The sequence below is a fragment of the Microplitis mediator genome, chromosome 2 (genome assembly GCF_029852145.1).
Source record: "Microplitis mediator isolate UGA2020A chromosome 2, iyMicMedi2.1, whole genome shotgun sequence".
NCBI lineage: Eukaryota > Metazoa > Arthropoda > Insecta > Hymenoptera > Braconidae > Microplitis > Microplitis mediator.
The window spans coordinates 3,113,685-3,139,087 of NC_079970.1; the positions used below are offsets into that span (position 1 = coordinate 3,113,685).

At 29.7% G+C, this 25,403-nt stretch overlaps 3 protein-coding genes across 5 annotated transcripts in view; 2 read left to right on the forward strand and 1 right to left on the reverse strand.

The window, feature by feature from the left end:
* The first annotated feature begins 458 nt into the window (after nt 1-458).
* LOC130663620 (cytokine-like nuclear factor N-PAC) lies at nt 459-18,544 on the forward strand. The gene is made up of 10 exons (XM_057462945.1): nt 459-596; nt 678-714; nt 1,154-1,242; nt 1,356-1,482; nt 1,605-1,706; nt 1,796-1,993; nt 3,871-4,044; nt 15,774-15,884; nt 16,446-16,890; nt 16,972-18,544. Exons 1-10 carry the CDS (start codon nt 562-564, stop codon nt 17,169-17,171), a joined length of 1,518 nt encoding a protein of 505 aa, XP_057318928.1. The 5' UTR covers nt 459-561; the 3' UTR covers nt 17,172-18,544.
* On the reverse strand, nt 4,920-11,099 carry LOC130663618 (leucine-rich repeat neuronal protein 1). The gene is made up of 4 exons (XM_057462943.1): nt 10,881-11,099; nt 8,350-10,777; nt 7,973-8,252; nt 4,920-7,744 (listed from the first exon to the last, which is right to left on the reverse strand). The coding sequence occupies exons 2-4, from the start codon at nt 10,146-10,148 to the stop codon at nt 7,061-7,063; spliced, it is 2,763 nt and encodes a 920-aa protein (XP_057318926.1). The 5' UTR covers nt 10,149-10,777; nt 10,881-11,099; the 3' UTR covers nt 4,920-7,060.
* Nucleotides 18,545-20,413: 1,869 nt separating the features above from the next.
* The window catches only part of LOC130663617 (AF4/FMR2 family member lilli), a 57,264-nt gene continuing 52,274 nt past the window's right edge, over nt 20,414-25,403 (forward strand). The window contains exons 1-3 of one of the 3 annotated variants that reach the window (XM_057462934.1): nt 20,414-20,610; nt 20,689-20,806; nt 22,040-22,463. In XM_057462934.1, coding sequence (XP_057318917.1) covers nt 22,402-22,463 — 62 coding nt within the window. In that variant the 5' untranslated portion in view covers nt 20,414-20,610; nt 20,689-20,806; nt 22,040-22,401. Of the gene's footprint in view, nt 20,611-20,688; nt 20,807-21,379; nt 21,946-22,039; nt 22,464-25,403 lie in introns of those variants that run through there. The other 2 variants (XM_057462937.1, XM_057462935.1) reach the window with 2 other exon arrangements.

Sequence of the window (25,403 nt, forward strand, 5' to 3'; positions counted from 1 at the left end):
CTTTATCGGCTCGAATGTCATCAACAAGTAACCTTATACCTAATTTGGTATTGCAATTAATTAAAACACTCAGTAGTAATAATAATAATAATTATAATAATTACTTACAATAATTAATAACTTTCCATTAATGAAACCACTGAAATTTACATAAATTAAATACTAGTACTAATTATTTATTTGAATAAATTATTTAAAATAAATAAATAAAGAACTTTTAAAAAACACGTGACTTTAGCTGGTGGTCTACAGGCACGGAACCGAGAGCGCCACCGGAAGTTGGTTTAAAAAAATATTTAATTTGTTAATTTTAAAATATAAATTACTGTGGTTGTTAATAATTAGTAGAAAATGTAAGAGAGCTTGAATTACTGATGACAGATATTCAAATTTTTTGAATAATTTGAATATTTTAGCGGTAGTGAAAAAATATTTGAATTGAGTAACGTAGTGCGGTGGTGGGGGTAACGTGAGCTGGTTGACGGAGTGATACACAAACGACGCTGTAGCAGGAGCAGTCAGTCGCTTAGTGAACGTCTGAGACTAACGGTGTTGTGAAAAATGTCAGAAGTATTTAAACTTGGAGATCTCGTTTGGTTTGTATTTGTTTCGAAAATAAATATTTGTTGTTATAATTTAATAAAACTTTTTATTTATTATTTATATTATTATTCTAGGGCTAAGATGAAGGGATTCTCACCCTGGCCAGGTCGAGTAAGTATAATAAAGTATACGAACCGTTAGCGGCTGTATTTTAAGTGTAGTGCGCGCCACGCATCATATTTTTTTTTCTTGCGTTCCGATTTCCTCCATTTTGGCGGGAGCTCATTCAATTAAATAACAGTATTTTATTTAACATACACATATATGTATATTTATAAAAAGATATCAAAGTGTTGATATGTTTGCTATGATTTTTTAGTTTAATTTATAAGTTTTTATGTGAGATCTTCGGTGGAATTTCCCGCGTCGCTAGTCACTCCCGCCACACCCGTTATTCGAATTTAAATTGGCGCGCAGATAGCTCATTAGTATAACCTACAAATATTTAAATTTTATGTTAAATAGAGTTCGTTGATTAGTTTTTTGTTTACTATTTTTATTTATATAAATAAACAGGTGATTTTTATTTTTTAAATTTACTTTTATCAAGGTTTCAAACCCACCAAAGGAGTTGAAAAAACCACCAACTGCTAAGAAGGGTCCAGTTCAATGTATATTTTTCTTTGGGACCAACAATTAGTAAGTTTATTTTGTTTTATTTTATTTAGTATTATTATTAGTGGCTGTAATTGATACATTTGAATTTAATTACCGGAGTATTGTTTTATTTATCGGATAAATAAATTTTTCAGTGCATGGATTGAAGAATCAAATATTCAACCGTATCATGATCTCAAAGATAAGTTAGTGAAATCTAGCAAGACTGGGGCTTTCAAAGATGCGGTGGAAGCTATTGAAGAATTTATTGCCAAGGGAGAGGTAATTTATTTTTTTAATTTCTCAGAAAATAATACAGAATAATTGTGACGTTGGAAGTTATATTTATTTATTTATTTAATTATTTAAAAGTTACTTTAAAATAGTGATATTATTTGAAACAGGTCTTTGACGATGGCCTGGATTCAGACTCACTCTTTGATAGGTTAAAAGAGGAGACTGTTGTTCCTGAGAAAAAGACTCCAAAGATTTCGAAACCGCGAAAAGTGAGTAGAGTAATAGCTAATTGGAAGGTTTTTTTAATTATTAAGTGTTTGATTGGTGTATTAATGAGTTTATTAATGACTGATGATAGGAATCTGCTCCGAAAACAAAACGAGCGGACAACAGTTCAGATCATCGTCCGGCTAAAAAAGTAAGACGTGAGTCAAGTGCTAGCAACAGTGCTAACAATCGTGTTGGTAGTGTGAGCCCAAGACTAAATCACTCACCGTCTCCACCAAGAAAGTCCGGATCTACACTTTTGAACAGGCCGGCGAATATTGCTAGACCCGTAAGTCAATACCTCTTTCTTTTATTATTATTATTATTTTTTTTTTAATTCATTTATCAAAATTATTTTACTTGTTATTGACAAAAAATTTTAATTCAATTTATTATTGTCTTTTTACTTTAATACTGAAATTACCCGACGTCTAATAATTTTAGGGTTTTTTCAAAAACTATAAACTAAAAAAAAAAAAATATTAAAAATTGCACCTATGGTTTATTAAATTTTCTACATGTGCGAATTCTAAATTTTCTTAAATTAAATTGTCGAAAATTGTTAATTGTCTGCAAACTTCAGGGTCATTAATTTTTTACTCCATTGTCGGTACTTGATAAAAAAAAAATTGAAACAAACGAGTAAATAAAATAAATAAACAATAGTATTTTCGATAAAAAAAAAAAAAAAAACGCGTGAACAATTGATTCTTTAATTAGTTACGTTATTAATTGCGCTTGAAATTTAAATTTATTTTTTGAAAAACTTGAATTCGGAAATTGAACATTAACGCACATAAAGTACAACGGATATGTACGATGATATCTTACATACACAGCCAATGAGCAGGGATTCTCATCGTCATGTCAGTGCGCATGGCTCGTGCTTCGCGCGTTTCTCTATCAAGTGTTTCACAACTTACACTCAACAAGTTTTTTTTTTACCTTCTACTCTTCATACTCTACATTATTTTTCCCCATCCCTAATTTATAATATATCTTTTATTTTTCATTTTCGTAATCAGTTATCTAGTTTACTTGTTTATTAACTTTTTGAAAGTACACCGTAACATGTTTTCCCACTTCCGTTTTATTTTTTTCCACAGTTTAAAAGTTTTTATTATTAAATACTGTAATTGATATAAATATTTTTTTTAACCATACACTTGTTTCATTTTAACGACTTTTAGTTCAAATATTAATTAATTTTTTTTAATTAAATATTATTAGAAAAAATTCATTTAAAAAATTTCTATCCCCGTATATTTTAAAAAAATTTTTAATTTCTTTTAAGTGTTGGTTTGAAAAAAAATTAATCTTCAAGTTTATGAAATCGGGAAATGAATACAAAATTTTTTAAAAATAATTATCACCATATATGAGTGAATTTACGTACCTGTTAAATTTTTGGATTGAAGTATCTCAAGTATGCTCAACATACAGTCAAGTGCCAGACACTTGAAAAATTTTACCAAGTATTAAAACAACAAAATACATGAGATTATTTTGAAAAAAGATTAAAGCTCCAAAAATAATAGCGTGAAAATTTATGAAGAATTAAAAAAATAAAAAAAGTTTATAACGTAAATTCTATAGTAGCAGCTGTTCAAATATAAACCTGAAGATCGTAACGTTTTCCGCGCAACGAAAATGGAAAAAATTTATGTAATTTAACTGCTTAAGGGGTAGCTCCGGAAATTTGGGGTGGCCTAAAATTTTTGGCTGACATACCAGCATCTGTATGCGAAACATTTTAGAAATCTAGTCATCCAGTAGATTTTTTTCTTTCCAATTTTTTATGCACCTGAAAATCGGAACGTTTTTCGTGGAATAAAAATGAAAAGTTAAAAAAATCTACTGGATCTAGATTTCAAAATCTTTCGCATAAGTGCTAGTGTGTCAGCCAAAAATTGCAACGGACCCCAATTGCCCCTTAAGTCACCTTTAAACAGTCAAATTACAAAAATTTTTTTATTTTCGTTGCATAAAACGTTCTGATCTTCAGGTACAAGTTCAAATTTACTATTTTCAAATTCAAAAAAAACCGGAAGGAAACAAATTCAAATTTTTCATATCTTATATTATTTGTTTTTGTTGTTACATCTTCGATTTAAAAATGTAATGTAAGTATAATTGGTTGGTTAAAAATAAATTAATATCTTAAAGGTAACTCCTCCTCTGGACGTTGAAACGCTGTCACAAACTTTGAAAGAGAAAAATATTTTACCGTCTACCCTCAAGTTTGGCTTCCTCGGACTTGGTATTATGGGCAGTGGTATCGTCAAGAATCTCATCAACAGCGGGCACAGTGTCATCGTTTGGAATAGAACTCAGGAAAAGGTATGTACTAATATATACCTACATATATAAATATATCTACATACATTGCAGATAATATCTATTGAGATTTACTAGTTCAAACTGTCATATCACGTGACTTGGCATTTATTTCTTCGATAATTTATGTTTCTCATTGAAAAAGTCATCGAAAAATTTTAAATTGAACAAACCCACGGTTACAAAACTTTAATTAGTCTGCAGCTAATGAGCATTTGTCGAAAAAAAATATTTGGTGCTACTAAAGACTTAATAGCCACCATAATCTCAAATACTTATGAATGTATATATTTATTATCAGTCATAGTAAATGTGATTAATTATTACTGGGTTAATTTGTTGACATTTAAAATCCCGGTATTAAAATAATAATTTTGATCAGATAAATATAAAATATATAATTATAGGAATAAAATAAATATTAACACTTCATAATGATATACTTGATCAGAAGAACCGCGTAAGTTTGCCTCGTCACAGTTAAAGAACACTTACGTAATTTTAAAACATACATTAATATGACCATCATCACATACTGCCATGATAAACGATGCTTCAAATCTTTATGATACTTTAGTCAATCAAAGAAGCTGCTACACACACTTTTCAATTATTTATACTATACTAATTTTTATCTCTATCTAAATAGATATTAATATTTATCAATAATATATATATATACACGTATATATATATATACAGGAGATTAAATCAAATGAACACTTTTAATATTTAATCAAAAAATTAATCGACAAAAATATTTATTTGATAATTTGTTGGTTTTTTTTTTTTTTTTTCTTAATGATAAATATTTTAAATGATTGACACGAAATGTTTTTCATTCTAAAATAATATATTGATGATCAAATTCAGTTCAATAACATTTCATATATATATTTATTAATATATATATATATATATAATTTTAAAGTACAATTAAATATTTAAATTAAAAACTTAATTTATTGGATAAATATTATTCTATATATATAAATCATTAATAACTAAAAACTATGAAAGGATAATTGATAAAGGCCAATAATATATTGATAGATTCCCTCCAATTCAAAAGTTTATTTACTTTTTTTACGCATATGTCTACTACATATTATTGGAAGAGATAATATTCATTACAATCTAATTCACTTTTAATTTCTTTTTATATCATTAATCACTTCTCTTTATATATCTTCTTACTTTTTAAAATTTAATATACTTGATCACTTGCTAATTTCCGTTAACAATTACCGCAGTTGTTACAAATAAGTTTTAAATAAACCAGAAATAATCTTAATAAAAAAAAAAATTTATCGACTAGGTTTAAAATTCAGTGCTATGGATATAATCTGGCTCGTTTGTGATTTGAATATTTCTCGGTCATACTTTTTTTCCATCTTTAAATGTTGACAATAATAGTGTGAATTTTATTTAAATTTAAATATTATTAACTTTCATGTTTCTCGATACGTCTTGGCCATTTATATGGTAAACTCTATGCTCAGTTCTACCAAGGCTGTGTCCGTCATATTTATCATTATTAATTAACAAAAAAATATTTATTACGTAAAAAAAAAAATTAATATTCACTAACTAAACACGTCCATGTTAATTTTCCCAGTAATTTAAATTTTGAATAAAATAACAAAACTCGGCCATTTAATTAGCAACAGATTTTTGAAATTTTAGTAAAATATTTTATTGCATAGACGTCACTGATGAATGAAATATGAATTATTTTTTTTTATTTCTTAGATACATTCCATTGAGTAAACATTTAATTTATTTAAAGTAAGAGCATTTAAAATTTTCAACGTCTTAACGAATTTTATTTATTCAGGAAGACGATTTTTGGAAAATCATTGAGACTTTTGGCACTAAAAAAATAATTGTAACTCATACGTAATTTTAAAAAAAAATTCACACTTATCTTCTCACATTAATAGACATGGAACAAATATAAATCTTTATTTTGTTAATTCTCTTTAGTAATATAATAGACTGAACTGACAAAAAATCATTAAAATTCAATTAAATTTTCTTACTGTAATTATTATTGATAACATAATTCTATTGCGATTAACCGTTACATGAAAAATGTCAAAAAAAAAAAAAAACGTCTTCCCTTTAACGACTTAAAATCTACAAGAGTAACAGATGAGCAGATGAAAATAAGGTGTCTTACTGTATAGTACGCGAACACAAATGACGTCCGCCTGAATTAAATAATTGGCTCGGATCGTGATGAGACAAAAAAAATGAAAAATAAATGTATTTTAATTATTTTATAAATTTTAGAAAAGAGCCCGCTTTAAAAAAAATAATAATAACACTAACTTATTATTATTATTTATATTTTTGTTGTTATTTTCAATTGACACCTAGGCATTTTCAAATGATATATATATTCCCTTAATTACTATTAATATTTTATTGGATTGTTTATAATAAAGATAGAAGCCGGTAACGCAGGTCACTTAGAACAGTAATCAGTGATCGTTGTTATTATTATTGTTATTGTTGTTGTTATTTAAAACACAGCACAATTTCATTTCTTCTACAAATATTTTAATATTTCTTTTTTTTCCAATACCTGTAGACTCTCTTGTTGTTGATTGTTGTTGTTGTTATTTTATCTTCACGTCTCTTTTAAAAACACATGATTATTTTTTTAAAATTTTTATCACTCGTGATTACAACGTGTCAGGTACGGTGTCATGTGCAAGCACCAGCGTGTTGTTAACAAACAAAAAGCTCGAGTTTTTCGAGTAATGCTTTTATTTATTTATTTATTTTTTCATTATTATTGTTGTAATAAATAATAATGTAAAAGCCACCGATAACTTTCACCTTGACCGATACGAAGCATTAGTGAAAGGCACATGATTTCGAGAGCACGAAGAACGATTTTAAATAAATCCAAAAAAACATGACTTGCACCGGCATCACAAAAAAAATAATTAAATTTAAAAATCATTTATTTATTTAATTAATTTTTTAAAAATTATCACAATTAGGCCAGTTAGAGCCTAGTCTCGTGAGGTAATTCAGGCATACTAGTGCTGGGAGCAAGAAGACCAAGACTCTCTGGTGCTTGTGGATGTTGTTTACGACCCAATAGTTCAACACTCGTGCCCCTGTTTATCGGCTTACTAACTTGAGTTTGCTTTTTATCTTTATTATTTTTAATAATTACCGGGTCGTTGTTGTCCTCTTGAATTGAATGCAGAACTGCGCTTTCAGCTCGGAAACAGGACAGTATCGGTGGTAGAGGAGGTGGACCATCTTCAATGTAATTAATGTGAATTGTGTCGATGAAATTTTGCGTCTGAGGGCTCGCTGATGAGAATTCCGTGGGTGTGTAGTATTCGCTGTTGATGTCGTCCATACTTGCGCTGTTGTAATTCGCCAGCTCGTTTATCTTAACTTTGAAATATGTCTCGATATCCGGCATTGAGGAACTCAACTCCCGTGAATCGAACCCTGCAGCGTCGTTCTTGCTGCACGATCCACTTCGGCAATTCTCAAAGTACAAGTTTGGCAAATTTTCTAATACTTTATTCAGTGTCTGCTGCTGGTACTTGTAACCCTCGCGAAATCGTAAAACTTGATGTGCACTAAATTTGCGTATCTTGTTTCGTTGGAAGACGTAGTTCTCTCGTACCCAGTTTAATTGTCCTGTAGAGTAGTCGCGTACGCGTTTCACCTGTCAACACATAGATATTTTTTTTCTCTTCAACTCGCTCATTTATATTTTATTTATTTTTTTTTCTGAGCGAAAAGTCAACTCGTACATTATCTATTTATTTTTCTTAAAATTTCATTTAATTTATTACTTTATTTTTGTTTCTATTAAATATTTGGCAAATTTCCCAATGCGCAATTTCTACTAATATATATCTTATATCTATATATATTGGTATGTATTTTTTACCTGTTCATAGTATTGATCCCTGAGCGTTGTAAGATGATTAGTTCCATAATCTCTAATATCCCTGATGTGCCTCATTTGCCCTTCGTAGCTGTCTCTTATCCACTCAACTTGCTGAGCACAATTGTCTTTGATTCTGTGCACCTGCTGAGTGTAATTTTCTCGCAGACGTTCAAGCTGCTGGCTCTTGTACTGTTCAATGTTGTCCAGCATTTGGTATATTTGTTTAGCACGTGGTGTAGTACCACGTCTGCAGCAAGTACACCATCTGCAGCAGCCACACCTGAGACAATAAATTTTTTTAATACCGTAATTTATATCGAAATTAGGAAAACTGTCGACAGACAACAAATAAGTATGAAATTTAAAAGCAAACTTACCGATTCAGAAGATATTTTATGAACTGGACGAAGAGAGTAAGTAACAGAAACAAAATTGCGCTAGCAGCTCCAACGGCGATACTAAACATTTTAATGTGGAGATAAACAACGGGATCCATTTTTAAGTGGATCCAGGTTGTGGCATTGTCTATTGGATTGGCAGCAAAACACTTATAGAGACCGACGTCCTGCCTTAGCAAGTTTGTTATCAGCAGCGAGCCATTTTCGACCAAACGAACCCTACCATTATTGCTAAGACTTATTAAATTGTCTCGTGTATGATCTTTTGGATGATTATGAAATGAATCTGGAAAAGTCGAATCGGGATTCCAGTGGAAGATTTCAAGTGTTGGAGTTACCCAAGTTAATGACGGAGCTGGATTCCCATTAAATTCGCACTCAAGCAATACTGACTTATTTATTTGGTGCAAATTATTCTCCGGACTCTTGTGAATAAGAACTGGTGGTTTGCATTGTAAGTAATCTACTGCTTCGATTGGATTAACTGTATCATTGTAATCACATTTAAGCCCCTGGGCAAATGCCATTGGATGAATATTATTGTGTGCCCACTTTACAAACCAAAACATCCGGCAGTCACACGCCCAAGGGTTGCCTTGGAGATGAAGATTTGAAAGATGTGCGAGATGCGCCAGACTTGCTGGTAAAAAGTAAAGAAAGTTATTGCGTAGGTCAACGTTACGTAGATGCGACAAATGATCCAATGCCTTTGAATTTATTTCACGTAACGGACTGCTGGTAATTGTCAAATTTTCAAGATTATATAGACCTAAAAAATCGTCAGCTTTCAGTACTTCAATTTTTGTTTTGTCCATAATTAGGGATTTTAAATTTGGTACACGTTGCCAAAGACCTTGAGGTAATTGGGATATCAAAGTCTCGCTAATATCCAATTGAATTAAATTTACAAGTCCTTGGAAGGTGTAATCAGTAAAATTAAATATTGGATTTATTGAAATATTTAAATACTCAAGAGCCCTTAGTTCAGTAAACAGACCACGTGGTAGTTGGTTTATACTTATGTTTGATATTTCAAGATGCCGCAATTTACTGAGACCTGAGAACACTCGGCTGGGTAAATTTATCAGACGATTGTTTGATAGTTTGAGGAACGTCAGTTCCCGGTTAGGTTGAAACGTAAATTCTTGGAGTAGAACAAGATGATTGTTTGATAGATCAAGATGATTGAGATAACTAGATGAAGCAAATGCTTTAAATGGCGGTACTTCAAGACGATTATGAGATACCAAGAGTGTCTCGAGTGAATAAAGATTTTTAAAAGCGGGTAAACTTTTTATTAAATTTCTTGACAAATTGAGGTACCTCAAGTTTTCAAGTGGAGCTAAAATATCAGGATCCAATGCCGTGAGACGGTTGTCACCTAAGTCGAGGTACTGAAGGCGCTGTGTTGCGACAAATACTCCATTCTCTAGATGTTCCAATCCGCTTGAAGTCCACGTGAGTTTTCTCAACTGCGTCAAATACTCGAGCATGTGAATCTTCAGCGTCCCAGTGCTGGTCCTCACATCTTCCAACTTTACTTCTATAGCCTCTTTGGGCAGTTCTAAGTCTCTCAAAATCTGGCCTTTGCATTGAAAACTCAAATTCGTGCATTGGCAGCCAGCAGGACACTCGAAGTTCGCTATCGGATGGACAGTAATTTTTTCTCTTAAAGGATCTAGATCTTGGTAGAGATCTAGATCTGATGATACTATTTTCACTGTCACCAGCAAGTATGCCAGCAGACATTGATAAATATTCCCAGCTGAAACTCTCATTCCTTATGTTATTAAGACAATGTAGATTTTTTGAGCACGTCCCACTACCACCTCCCATTTCCTTCTCACTCCGCTCGTTATCATACAGTCCGATTATTTTTCATAACCAACAAACAATAATTATAATAATAATCGATTTATTAATTTATCTATTTGCGTATTTATTAAATACAGGCTTGAAATTTATTTGTTGCCGATGTTCTCAGTCTTCTTTCTTTCTCCCTCTTTCAATATTCGCGTTATTACAATCTGTCAGTTATATTTTTACAATTATGAGCCAATTAATTTGTGCTCCAACGCACTAATATAAATAATAATTACAAATAACATCAACAACAATAATAATATTAATAATAATAATAATAATAATGATAAGAAAAAATTAACAACAATTATTAACCGTTGGCTAGATATCTAAACTCTTTTATAGAGAATGTGCCAATACCATTGTACACCCACGCAACTCTCATATTTCTTATTTATATTTATAAACTTTGTTTAATCGGTTATAATTTGTTACCATAGACAAATATTTTGTCTCTTCATTGTTGCCGTATATTATTTTCCAATAAACTTTCTTCTCATCCAATTTATCGATTAATAAAATAAACTATTTTATTAAATAAAACCTGTTTTAATAATACGTATAAATATTAATCAATAGATATTTAAATGAAACTATTTATTTATTTATTTATTATTATTATTATATTTATCACTTATATTCCTGACCTTACATGAGGCAAACCCGCGGTACTTTTGGTCTTAACCGTCGACGTACAATTTCCAACCCACAACGTTCCCGTGGCTAAAATTGACTGGCAGACACTCTCTCGAATCTCCTCGTGGGTGCTCGCGGTTCTGAAACTCGATATCTGGCAACGTTGGATTTTTAAACCGAGTTCTAGTCGCCGCTTGCTGGGTTATATTCGCTCCTGCTGCTTCTTGTCTCTTGAACTTGGCAACGTTGCGCAGACGCTGTATATACTTTTGATACAGCTACTGACGAATATTTACAATTAAATATATATACAAAAATATACAAACTTTTCTGTGCTGTTCGGATACTAGTTTTCCATTTTTCATATATTTATATGTAGTATGGATCAAAAATTTACAAGCAACTGGAGAACTGGGCGGCTAAGATTTGAATCCCACTAGAAATTTTTTACTCTGCTCCATATATTTTTTTTCTTCATCCTGTTATTTTTTAATGTCGCTCTTTACTTGTAATCTCACTTGTTATGTAGAGTAGATATGAATAAATACTTGTTATGTATGGGTTTAATTTAAAAAATTATTCAAGAGCTTCCTCTGAAAAGAAAATATTTTTTTTATTAAAATAAAATAATTTATGTGGTGTCCAGGTTAAATCAATACATGGATGTAGAAAAAAATTTAGTGATAATAATAATTACTACAATTATTATCTATTTATGAGAGCTCTGTTAAAAATGATAACGACTTGTTACGATATAATATTTATATCAATGCATGATTTCGAAATAAATATTTAATTGTACAATAAAAATATTAACATATTTTATTGTTATCGTATTTATTTTTAGTTGTTTGTCTACGAAAAAAAAACGTCAGTAAAAAATTATTGATTGTTTTGTTCTAAAGACATATAAAAAAATAATCTAATAATAAAAACGACCGGTTGTTTTTTTTAGAAAATTAATATGAGAAAAAATTTATCGCTGGAAATAAATATCTTAACATTTATTTTTTTATATTTTTTCATATGTTAGGAGTAGTTATAAATGGGCGACTTGAGGTCACGGTTAACACACTAAAGGACAAAAAGAAAAATCTATTGTCACAAAATGTTGAATATTTTTTTTCATGACTCAATAGTCGGCATGAAAAAATATTATTATTATTTTTCTTTATGTTTATTTTAGACGAAAGTGAAAGTTTAAGCGTCACTTTGCTCTTTACTTACGAGTCTAAAAGATAATTATAGACTACCTGAAATAATAATAATAATAGTAGTCATTGATGTAGATTTTGTGTAAAGACAAAAAGCCAAATGTTTGAATTATTTTAAGCATTTGTTTATATAATATATAGATCGTACTTTGGTCTTAACCAATTTCGGACGCTCTACTTACTCTCATGTAAATTTAAATTTTATCTGCAAGTAAAAGTGAAACAGAGTATAAAATATTTGTGTACAGCGAAAAAATCTTGATACGAGAACTAATCTTCGGAATTTCTTATTTTTATTCAAAAGAATTAAAAAATGGCCGTACTGTAGTTTGAATTAATTCTTTCTTGATAAGTGAAAATAAATAACAACTTTCTCTGAAAAAAATTAATTTTTGCTCATAAATTATCCAGCTGATAGAAAACTCTTCGGTCAAATAGGAAGTACTATTTCACTAGTCATTTTTCTCAGTATGAATCCTAAAAAAAAAAATGAATCAGTATCCCAGTAGTTATCTTAGTCACGATCTTGAAATCGCAGTATATAGATATAATATTTTGTTGCATTCTCCTTGACTTGCTCAAGATTTGCTCCAGAATTGATCAATACTCCCACTAGGGCAGGGTTAGATCTTACATTTAATTTTTTATATGATACAAGTAAAGTAGAAAGTGATTTTTTTGCTTTTAATACAATCGGGCCTCGTTATAAGACTATGATTCTGTCTTTTTTACAAACCAGGTCTCGCGATAATGAGAGAGAAACTTATAGTCGTATAACGAGGTCCTACTGTAATTCTTATTTATTTTTTATTTTTTTACATCAAGGCTTGGCCGTGAAAACTGAATTTTTGAATTTTACTTTTCTTTAAATTTATTTATCAATAATATAGAAATTTTTACAGCTTCCGAAAAAAGGATGAGAAACCATCAGAAGATTTTTATTATTCGAGTGACGTAATTAGAAAATTAAAATTCAAAAATTCCATTTCATTTGCATTATAAAAAACTACCAAAATTTATTCTTTACTGCATGTTAAATATATTGTAGGTCTTGTATTCTTTTGTATATTTTAGATTAAAAATTTCAAAAAAACCTATATGACTTGTCGGCAATACTGAGCGAAATTTCGAATTTTACTTTTCTAAGAATCTATGCTATAAATATTTAATGCAACTAGAAAAATAATAACTGAATTAATATATGTAATTATGTCTATAATTGTTAATCTTATTGATTATATATTATATGAGCTGCTGGCGTTTCTTTCTTTTATATAAACGGGATTAATCCTAGTCATTATTATTTATACTAATTTTTGTAATTGAGTATAAATAAATAAATAAATAAATAAATAAATACGTATTTAATAATTACGTCACTCGAATGACGAAAAGAAAAGTGAAATTCAAAAATTCAGTTAGAATGACCTAGCCGTTAAAAGAAACCCATATGATAATTCGAAAAGAAGTTAAGTCTGTATAGCATATAGAGTTTTAGCACCAGACGACGACAAGAGCATAACAGGGACGACAGTAGTTTGAATCAGCTGGGTTGTCTGCGATGTTGCCATCTGGGTACCAACCCAGCCAGGTTCGATCAATATTACCCGAGGTGGCAACATCGCACTGAAATAAATAAAGGCTGTATATATATACGGTTAGGATAGGAGCTGCCTGGTACCATAATATATATCCACCAACAAAACCAAAAGCATTTTCTTCGCTTTGCTGTACTCTGAGTTGTTCTCAACACCCATTTGTACTCATTACATATATTTTTAGTCTTTCATCCTATCCTCATATTGCTTTTTCATACTTTACTTGATATTCCGCATACATATTCTTCAATTAACTTGTTAGCAAGTGCTATAAGCTTAGTACTGCAACCTCTGCACTTAAACATATAAATAATTTTAGATTATGTTTAGTTATAAACTTTTTTTTGACAGACAAATGTGATATATTATAACATATAACTTTTGTCACGCTTTCATTATTTCATTTACGCTTGCTAACAATTGCACTGCACTACTTACAGTCTCATCATAAATAAATTCTCAAGAGAAATTAAAATAAATATTAAAAGCATTTTTCATTATTACGATTTTATGTCGTCATGTTTGAAAAATTCCACTTTAAATTTATGTTGATACAAATTAATTACCATGGATGCTATTTAATTTATTGTAGGCGTTGACGTAAATGTTTACTACTATATTTAACGGATTACGTAAAACTGTGTCCAGGTCACGTTATTTTTTTATCACGCGTTTTTTAAAAAATGAATTTTATTTTACTTCCGTTTGAACGCGATAATTTACGATTAAAAAATATTTTCGTGGGTCAATACTCTCAAATGACCGTTTTGTACCGTTACATTAATACATAAATATATATATATTTATATGTATCAGACATAATTGAGATATTTTATTTATATTTTTTCTCAGATTATAAAATTGAATTTTTGAAAAAATATTTAAAATTCCATTGGAATTAAACTAAACGCAAGGTCACTTACTTATATATATTAATCTTAGTGTCAATTCTCGTGATTACATATTGTCATATTTGTTTTTGATAAAAGTATGTAACAAATTCATATTTATAGTCCGTTCATTTTATTTTTTTTCTTTTAGTAGAGCGAGTAGTAAAAATATTAACAAGTAATCTAGTATCGCAAACAAAAATTATATAAAAGCATTATTATATATATGTATTTATAAACATATAAATTTCAATTAAATTTTCATAATATACTGGGAAATAAATACAAATATAAGGTCGTAATATTAATACGAACATGTTAACCTAAACAAATTTAAAGTGTATTGCCGATTGGCGTTTATTATAATAAATAAATAAATAAATATAGATATATATAAAAATATTATTGTTACAATGCGTAGGTTTTATCAAGTGTACGTTCAACAGCATTTAGTTTAGCCAGTATTTCTGTAAACGTATTTCAAGACCTTAATTGTCGTGGTAACGCGGACTTTGTTGAAAGATATGCCTTGGCAACAACTAATGACGCCTACTGTTGAACACTTGGAAGGCAGACATCGAGCATTACATGACAATTCATGTAATGAGGGTTCAGCAGTTTTTTAGATGACAAAAATTGCTTCTATTGATAAGAAATAATTCTATTGTTTGGCTTTGAGTTCTGCTGAAGTCATATCAAGTCCGTCAGCATAATTCTGTAATTAAAAATAATGATATTTTAATGGGTCTCAAACTGTCGAAGATTTTAAATAATGGCGTTTATTTAAATAGTTTTATTTACTGATGGAGGGGAGAAAAAATCTGGGTATCAAGTATCAAGGAAATCCTTGGTACGATAGTGGATAACATTGGCATGATAGAATGCGTCTGTAAAAAAAATTTTAAAAAATTGTAATGGCGACATTGGATGATATGGCGAAAGCGAAGTGTATCCATCCGGTGTTGTACCGCGTGGAATACGTGACTTATTTTTAACGGCAAATGGCGTCTTGGGTTAAACATCTGGAGGCAGCGCCATCTGTCGTTGTCGGGAATAACTAAACATCTTGTAAATTTTGAGGCAGGTGTCGCTAAAGACTAAGAACATATGGGAATCCTTTTTTTATTTAAATTTAAATTCAAAAATTTATTTTCCAAAAATTTTATTTTGGTTACTGATTTTTTTATCATTTAATTTTTCAGTGTAATGACTTCGTGAAGGCTGGTGCTGATCACGGACTTACTCCTTCGGACGTAGTGCAGGCTGCGGATATAACGTTCTCATGTGTAGCTGACCCACAGGCTGCGAAAGATGTAAGTTTTATTGTTTATTTTAAAAATATTAATTTATTTATGATCCTGAAGTTAGCAGACATTTAAAAATTTTTGAATTTTCGTATTTCAACAAATCAATTGCAAAAAAATAAAATAAAAATATGCACATGTAGAAAATTTAAAAAACTACAGGTGCAATTTTTTCAAATATTTTTTTTATTTATGTCGATAATAATAATAATAATTTATTCAATGTATGATAATTACATCCTTTTACAATGATCCTGAAGTTAGCAGACATTTAAAAATTTTTGAATTTTCGTTTTTCAATAAATCAACTGCAAAAAAATATGCACATGTAGAAAATTTAAAAAACAACAGGTGCAATTTTTTCAAATATTTTTTAAAAAATTTTTTATTGTCTAAAACAAAATCCAAAAATTATTAGACGTCTGCTAACTTCAGTATCATCCTTTTACATTGTTTTTTTTTTTTTTTTTTATCGCCTAACAAAAGTCCAAAAATTATTAGACGTCTGCTAGCTTCAGTATCATATTTATTTGACGTGTAATATTTATTTAAATAATTTATTTATCGCAGATGGTGTTCGGTAACTGCGGTGTCCTGATGGAAATAACTCCAGACAAAGGATATGTAGAGATGACCGGAATCGATGCCGAGACATCTCAAGATATTGCGGAGGCGATTAATGCGAAAGGTGGTCGTTATCTGGAGGCGCAGGTACAGGGTAGCAAAACTCACGCCCACGAGGGCACTCTGGTGATTCTCGCGGCAGGAGACAGATCGCTGTTTGACGAGTGTCAGTCCTGCTTCGAAGCGATGGGAAAAAATACCTTTTACTTCGGGGAAGTTGGTAATGCCTCGAAGATGAATTTAGTTTTACAATTGATGGCTGGTGTTACTCTTGCTGGACTAGCTGAGAGCATGGCGTTAGCAGATCGTGCTGGTCTACAACAGAAACACGTCTTGGAAGTTCTTGAGCTTACGTCGCTGGCGTGTCCAGCTATTTTGGACAAAGGAAAAGGTATTTTTATATTTTTTTTTTATTTTCTTGTGATTGAAATTCGAATTACTGAGGATTAATGTCTGGTTGTATGACTTTTAGCTATAATTGAAGGCGGCTTTCCTACACAATTACCCTTGCAACACATGCAGAAAGATTTAAGATTATCGTTGGGTATGAGCGATCAACTGGAGCAGCCATTGCCACTTGCTGCTGCTGCCAATGAAGTTTACAAACACGCGAAACGTCTGGGTTATGGTGAACACGACGCATCTGCAGTTTACATCAGAGCTAGATTCTAACCCAACCGGGGATATTTTTTTGCTACACATCGTATATTTATTGCAATACATTGTTATTTGACGAGGATGATTTATCAAACAAAGTCCTGCTTTTCTTATAACTATTTTCTGTTTTGATTAGTTTGACAATTATAAATAATAGTAAAAATAAAATAAGAACTTTAAGAACGAAGTGAAGAAAAATTATTAAATTTAATTAGCATTCAATTTGATTAAATAATTATATATCTACAATAAATTTATGGCACAAAAAGATTACGAAACGCGTATGTGTGTCTATTGACAACAATGTTTTATATATTAATTATTACTTTATTTTATTTTACATTTTTTTTTTTTTATGTTACTATTAGTATTTTTATTTGTTGAAAATTAAAATACGCAGATTAATAATTAAACTCTAGGGCATGATTTAAAAAAAAATAAGTAAATTCAACTAAATTTTCGTCAGTAACGTAAGAAACTTAGTCCCCGATCACTCCATGTATTTGGATATATATATATTTACTAAGTTTTACTAAATATATATACAAATACATGAGTGATCGGTACTAGGTCTCTTATCGTAAATAAAATAAAAATTTTGATTAAATGTTATTAGTAATTTATTCAATAATTGAATTTATAATTTAATTGTGTTAACTTAAAAAAAAAATTTATTTTTAAATTTAATAATTAATGATATTGTTATCATTAAAATTATTATTATTATTATTATTATTATTATTATTGTACAAGTGGTATAAAATTATTATTGTAATAATAATTTAAAAAAATATAATTTTGAGTTTTTATTTTAAACGCGTTTTGAAATGTGCCTTAGAATGCCACTAAATAAAATAAAACAATTGCATTCATTGACATTTTCCCGCGTGAGATTTAAATATCTTACAGACACTAATAACTTGGTATCATTTTCTTTCATTTTTATATTTCATTTATATATATATAGATACTATTCATTTATTTGTAATATTTTTTTTTGTCATTTATAAATATATTATTTTTAATTACGTCCAAGTTATTAGATACAAATTTATGAAAAAAATATTAAATATTAAATATTAATGCGGTAAAAAATTTAAAGAATGAAGTGAACGCATAATAAATTCTAAATTTGTGTTGAAAAAAAAAAGTTGTACGAAATCCGGGTAAATTATTATGATAATGATAACCATCGATGAGGGCGTAGTAAAATATCGTTTTTTTTTTTTAATTATTAATATTTCTATTGATTTGATATTCGTATAAAATATGTAATTAATTTTAAAAAATAGTATATTGTACATTTGAAATAATAATTTGAATGTTATATCATTATTATTATTAAATTAGTGTTCGTAAAATCAATTAGGACACGTATTTTTACTTGATTTTATTTCTAACGATTTATTATTGTTAGAGAGACAGATTATTATAGAAAATATAATTAACATTTAATAATAATTATAATAAAAAATAATTAATAATTAATTAATAGTAATAATAATAATTATAATTACAAAACTAAAAGCTTGGAGTATCTGTCTAGAAAAATATTTAAAAAATCCTACCTCGTCCTGAATAATTTACTCAAACTTTCGATCATTTATAAAAAATTTTAAAATTCAAATTCAAAAAATTAATCGTTTGGTTTTTTTAAATTTCTGATCTCTCTAGCACACGTAATATGATAATAAATTTAAGTAATTATTAAATTCTTCATACTCATGTCATGTAAATGATGTATGTATAACATTAAGTACACAGAGAGTAATTTTATCAAAAATAGATATTACCTAACAAGCTGAGTGTGCTTTTTAATTTAACACAGTTTAATTAAACAAACATTTGTGCTCGGGATCTTAAATCCACTAAAGTAACTGGCATACATATTAATATCAACTTATATTATGTTATATTTTTGACTTATCTTAAATAATAAGAAAAGAAAAACATTCATCTGTACGTTTTATAAAATTTTGAAAACAAAATTATTTACGTCATACAATTCGAGGCTTATCAGCTGTATATCACTATATATATATATACATACATAAATTTAAGTAAATGCAATTGATAATACTGTTTTGTCATACATGACATATGTAAAATATAAAATTAATTGACCCTTAGCTAAATTAGATGAATGTCGAGGGCTTAGAATATAAATAATGAGAAGTAATAAAAAAAAAAAAGTGGTAGAACTAATGTATGAATGGAGGTGCACGTTTTTGTGCTACATACGAGATAACGTTATATGTTTTATCACGAAATATACTGATTTTTAAATATAATTAAATCGTGTAATTATTATTATTATTTATGATAAAATAATATCACTAAGTACTGAGTAAAGATTTTATAAATTTAAATTCTATGGATGATTTGCATAAAATAATTAAATTAAATTTACTACAAAAGACGGTATGACTACTCGCTGTTATCTTTGTCTCGGGTTTTGAATTCTCGTATTTGAATTATGGTGGGAAAGAGCAAATGAGGGCGAGTCGATAAATGCGTAGGGTGATGGTGAATTCTCGGTATGACACCTGTGGCTTCTGAAATTTATTATTTTAAATAAAAACTTTTTATTGTTATTTGTATTTACGCGGTTTTATTATTTTTCTTTCCTCGTTTACGTCGCAATGTTTTTTTAATTTGACGTTCGGAGAAACTGGAGTGGGAGCTGTAATTATTAAATAACAAGATGTTTACGTGGAGTGATTAAGTTGAGAAATAAATAAACGCTAGTAGTAATTATTTGTCGTTACAATGAGATCAGTTGTGTGAAGACGAACCTGCTAATGAAGATAAAGGAAGAAAAAATAAGATGGAGATAGAGATGGAGATGGAGATAAATAAGATAGTGGTAAGTAATGAAGGATAGCGAGAAGTTAATGAGAAGGTTGACATGTAGATGAATAAAGAGGGAATATACATTCATATATATGTATATAAAAGTATATCTTGGATAGGAGGGGAGTGAAGAAAGTAAGGAGAGACAGTACAATTACAAGAGCGCCAATACAACAATACGTTCCGGCTGTTGACGGTTTCTTAAATAATTTAAGTTAAACCCAATAATATTTTAGTGAGTTTCCTAATTAAATTACTCCATTTTTAGTCTAGTAATTATAGTCTCTAGTGATTAATTTTAGTTACTAATAAATTTGAAAACGATATTTAATTTTGAATTTAATATTTATGCAGATATCGATATCTTCTTAAGTAATAAATGATAAAAAAAAAATAAGAGAAAAAGAAGTAGAGAAAAAAGGGATGGAATAAAAATAGAGAGAAGAATAAGTGATAGAGTAGATAATAAACGAGTGAGAAGGCAAAAAATCTGACGGCCGACAATATTGACATGAGTCTCGGCTAATCTCGGCTTAACTCGACTCTTACTTCGTGTTGTGCGTCTCGTGACTCGCTCTAAAACTTTTATTTGTATTTGTATGTATGTACATATTTATTAACACGTATAGTACGTAAGTGTCTATACATATATAACGCGAATACTTGTGTTACATTACAGGCCTCTAAGTATTTTAAAATACACATGCACTAGTACATTTAAAATGTATGATAGCTGCGGTTAATACGATCTAATGTACATTGAAATATATATCTACCAACATTAGGCAGTTAAATAGGTAAACATAAGTCATTTATTGAAGATTAATAGTTATTGTTAAGAACAAATCGCAGATAAATATAACAACAGTAAGTAGACAATAGATTTCGTGTATATTTTAATTACAAATAAAAATAATAACGACGTGTAAATTCCGAAGTATACTTTTATATATTTATTTATATATAAAAGTGGCACGCTTACGGTACCAGCATTTTGTTGGATTTTTCTATCAGCAACTCGATCGAGGGGTACACAAGTCCAAGTTGTCTTTGTCATACACATTCCATATATATTTATATAAATATATATGAGGTATTTTATATTTTATTTTATATATATACATATATCGGAATCGTAAAATTAAAACAGGGCTTCAGAATATTGAGGCGTAGAAAAGTGAAGCCCCAAAATACCATATAATTATTTTATTTTATTAAATATTTTTTAAAATACATCGCAGTTTGCCACCAAATGTCTTGGTGTTATCAATAATTTAAAATTTGATAATGAGGCCCGAAAGATAATTAAATCTTAATGGCCGAAGTTTAAGTTAAAGTAAATATGGCGCACAAGTGATAATAAGGTTAAGTATTTATTAAAAAAAATAATAAAAATCGTAAATTTAAAAATTGACATTTCCCGCGCGGCGCGGGGACACGAAAAACGATCGGGATTTGAATGTGTGAGGCGCGCGATTCGTGGTATTGATGTAGTAGTAATATAACGCGGGGAAAAGTTTACTCGGAGACGGTGGAGGAGGTGAACAAGGTGGTGTGTGAGGCTCCGAGGTGGTGATCGACGAGGAGGAGGAGGAGGAGGCGCGACAGTCGCCATGTTTGAGGCAACGATCGCACGTGTTCCGCGGCCGTCGTTGCTGTCAGTCGCGAGAGATAAGTGTTAGTGGCGCGATGTGCTTGAATTTTAATATTTAAATAATTTATTTAACCAGTTTTTAAACAAAAACAGATAAAACAAAACGCCTTCACCATTATACTGTTTATTAAATTATTATTTTACAATATTGTCTCTGTACTTAACTTATAAATTAGAACATCTGTGAGTTTTTATTACCCGCTTAATACGCCGAGGTGTTATTAATAAGTGTATTGCTAATTGATCAGCTGCTTCGAATTACTATTCAAATATATTACATATGTGAGCGGTGATTAAATAACAAATTACATATTTATAACTTAATAATTATGATAAAACTCATTTTTTAATTTTTTTTGTTGTCATTGTGTTACAGATTCAAATTACGGTTATTTTTTTAAAAATTATTTACAATAATTAACGTCAAGTGTCAAGAGTTTGGTGTTTTATTTTAAATTTAAATTTGAAGACCAATACCATAACAATAACAATTATTGGAGTAGTAAAAATGCACACGTAGAGGAATCAGTGATAAAAAGTAGTACACAAATGCGTGTAATGTGGACGACAAAGTACGTCAGACGCGTGAGACTTACACTAGTAGTGAGACCAGTCAGACGTAGATAGGTAACATAATAACCAGAGAGAGCAGAGTGAGATCGCGCGACAGAGAGTGATGCAGTGGCGTGGTGCGAGTGTTAAGTGCCCTGTGCCAATCACTTGGATTACTTGAAGAACATGCCCTCATCCGGAGGTTATTATGACGATAGAAACCCGCTGCTCAAAGGGACTATGTCGAGGTAACGGAAACAATCATATGCTAGATATTTAAATTTTTAAATTTTATTTATTTATTTTTCTTATTCAATTATCGCTCATAATTACTCTGGTACTTTTGCGTACTATGAGCGCAATTATTATTTTTTTAGATGCACACATTCTATTGTATTATTTATTACATATATATATATATATATAGGAGTAGCGTGATGATGTGATTATTATGCAGTTAGGTCGGTCAGTCACTAGGCCAGTGTGTCGACTTGAATGCAGAGCCAATGCTTTTAGAAACGTATATTTATTTTCAATACAATACTGTAATACTCTCATGACAGCTGGTAACTTTAAACACGCGTTTAAAAGGTTTTAAATTATGAAATCTCGTTATTAAATTAATTGAGATGATTCTCTTGATGGATTGGAAATTGTTTTCAGTAGACGGACTTTCATCCTCAGGGACATGTACATATTTATTTAGTGGCTCGACTTTGACTTACATGACAGCATTCTTATATTTTTTTACTGTAGAAAATAGTTAATAATTATCAAGTTGATGCGCGTGCTGCCGTATGATAAATTAACCAGACCCTTATCCCCTTGGTAGCAACCATAGTTACCAAATTAGGCAATTTTATTTTCCATCCTGTGCTTCTTAATATAAGAAGTCTAGTGCGTCTAACAAGTGTCGATTGTGTCTGTAAATGTAGGACAGGGTCGCATTTACACGAATCATTGCCCTCTTACTTGTTTATTTTAAAATTCAAATTTAAATTCAAATTATAATTAATACACACACATGATATATAATTATACACATGGATTTTTACATGAGTATAACCGGTGTCGGACTATAAGTGAGGTATATCTCGGCACATCTATTTATGATGATGTTATATACTCTAGTATATCAGATGTAATAGAGCGTAATGATGTTATTTGTCATAAATGTTATTTTAAAATTAGATTATGTTACGCATTGTATTGTATGATCTCGAAATAATTTTATGACTAATACTACTACAAATACTCAGTACATGTGTACATATATATATATATATATGTAGTTGATGTGGGTTTTAGTAGTCTGTTGGTCGGTCTGTTAGTTGGAATTGGAGTTGGATAGTTTAGATGTAATGGGGAATAGTTGTTTTTAGTTTTGTTGTGTTATAGTTTGTATTTATATACTACTATTACTACAACATCACAAGAAAATACAAATACTGAGTAAAGTAACTCGACGTTGGTCGAGTAATGTACACCCGCAGCAAACACTTTCACCCAAGGATTTCTAAATCGTGCCATAAGTTCTTGGGCATCGTCCACAATAACTCGCAATAACTCGTGTCTTGGTCTCTTGTTTATTGGATGCATCGCTGCGTGACGTATATTTTCATCACACACTTTCATGTTTTTATTTTATTATTTATTATATATAAATATATATTAATTATCATTCTCAAATTTAATCTCTTTCTCAATCTATTTTTGTACGTCATGCCCACATCGTCTTCACAGACTAACTTATTTAGGCTTTACAAAATAACACTTTTTTACCCTCATCAATGTTACAGGATTACATATATATATATATTTATATGTATGTACTATTATACCCTTATGTTGTCAGTTTTAATTATCAAGGCTATCTATTGTTATTATGATTGACTAAATGTTAATTAAAAATACATAAATTTATTTTTCGTATCGAAAAAAAAAATAAACGTAATTTATTTTTTTTTTGTTAAGTAAAAATAAAAAATGATATTTTGGAGCACAATGATAACAAAACAATCTTATCATTGTTACATGTAGAGATTATTAATCAAATTATTATTATACTTTATTGATATTGATTTTCAATTAATGAACCCACAGCAAAAGCTGATTGTTAGATAAAAGAAAAAGTTATTTTTAAATATTAAATCAAGTAGTGGCAAATAATAACTTTTATTATTTTTTCATGCCGAGAGTGATGTCAAAATTTTATTAGATTGTTATTTTTACTTTTATTATTTCTTTTTAGTATTAAATCTTAATGATTTTTTAAATGATAAATACAATGAAGAATGGGTCGTTATACTTGTCGGGGACTTAAGTTACAAGCGCATATATACATGCAGGTGAAAGTTGCGCGGTAAGTACGGGCGCGTGGCCTCGATCGTGCGTAAACAGATTCAGCAAAAAAAATATATATATAATATTTATATTTATATATATATTTATACATATATAATAATGAAATAACGAAAACCCGGGCACTTGTTTAATCATTTTGCCAGGAGTGTATTACATATCGTGACGTATTTTATGAAAATCCGTCCGTGACGTCACTGATCATCTTCAGATATCGCGGAGTCTGATAACGGAGTATCGTATGATCGTACAGAGTTACCCGCAGATTTAATACAGTAGCAGCAGATAGAATTTGAGCTGCAGCCAGATGATGACGAGCAGAAGCTGCTGTCATTTTTTGTTTTTTTTGTGACGGAGTTGAAATCTCCCCTGGCTTCTATTATTAAAATAAAAATACACCCGTTTAGCGTAACAGTGAGTGAGATGATGATTGTACTCTGATGTTTAATCTTTTTTTCTCTCAGGTTTTATTTTCCTCGCTTCCTCGTTGTCTCTTATTCACTCAGATCACAACGTGTCGTCGGGGGGATGCTAAATATAGACGAGGGATTCATGATTCCTCTTGTTTCCACGGGGTATTTCTAGAAACACCCGACGGAAATATCAGGAGCCTCACTTTCTCAAACAGTTATACAGACTTTCGAGTTCTTCCGTTCGAGGGAGCTCTGTCCGCGAGGTCGTATATTTCTTCTTCTTCTTCTTCTTCTTCTTTTTCTTTATCTTTATTTTTTATTTATTTATTTTTCCCAAAGATAATTATTCGTCTGCATATTTTTTATTATGTTTAAAAATCTTCTATTTGATACATTCTCTTTCCAATAGCAGAT

Excerpts from the sequence above, each read along its gene's own strand:
- LOC130663620 (XM_057462945.1), top strand. The coding sequence starts at position 562 with ATGTCAGAAGTATTTAAACTTGGAGATCTCGTTTG. Across the intron at positions 1,707-1,795 it reads AGATTTCGAAACCGCGAAAA|GAATCTGCTCCGAAAACAAA; the intron begins GTGAGTAGAGTA and ends GACTGATGATAG. Across the intron at positions 1,994-3,870 it reads CGGCGAATATTGCTAGACCC|GTAACTCCTCCTCTGGACGT; the intron begins GTAAGTCAATAC and ends AATATCTTAAAG.
- LOC130663618 (XM_057462943.1), bottom strand. The coding sequence starts at position 10,148 with ATGAGAGTTTCAGCTGGGAATATTTATCAATGTCTGCTGGCATACTTG. Across the intron at positions 8,253-8,349 it reads ATAAAATATCTTCTGAATCG|GTGTGGCTGCTGCAGATGGT; the intron begins GTAAGTTTGCTT and ends TTATTGTCTCAG. Across the intron at positions 7,745-7,972 it reads GGGATCAATACTATGAACAG|GTGAAACGCGTACGCGACTA; the intron begins GTAAAAAATACA and ends ATGTGTTGACAG.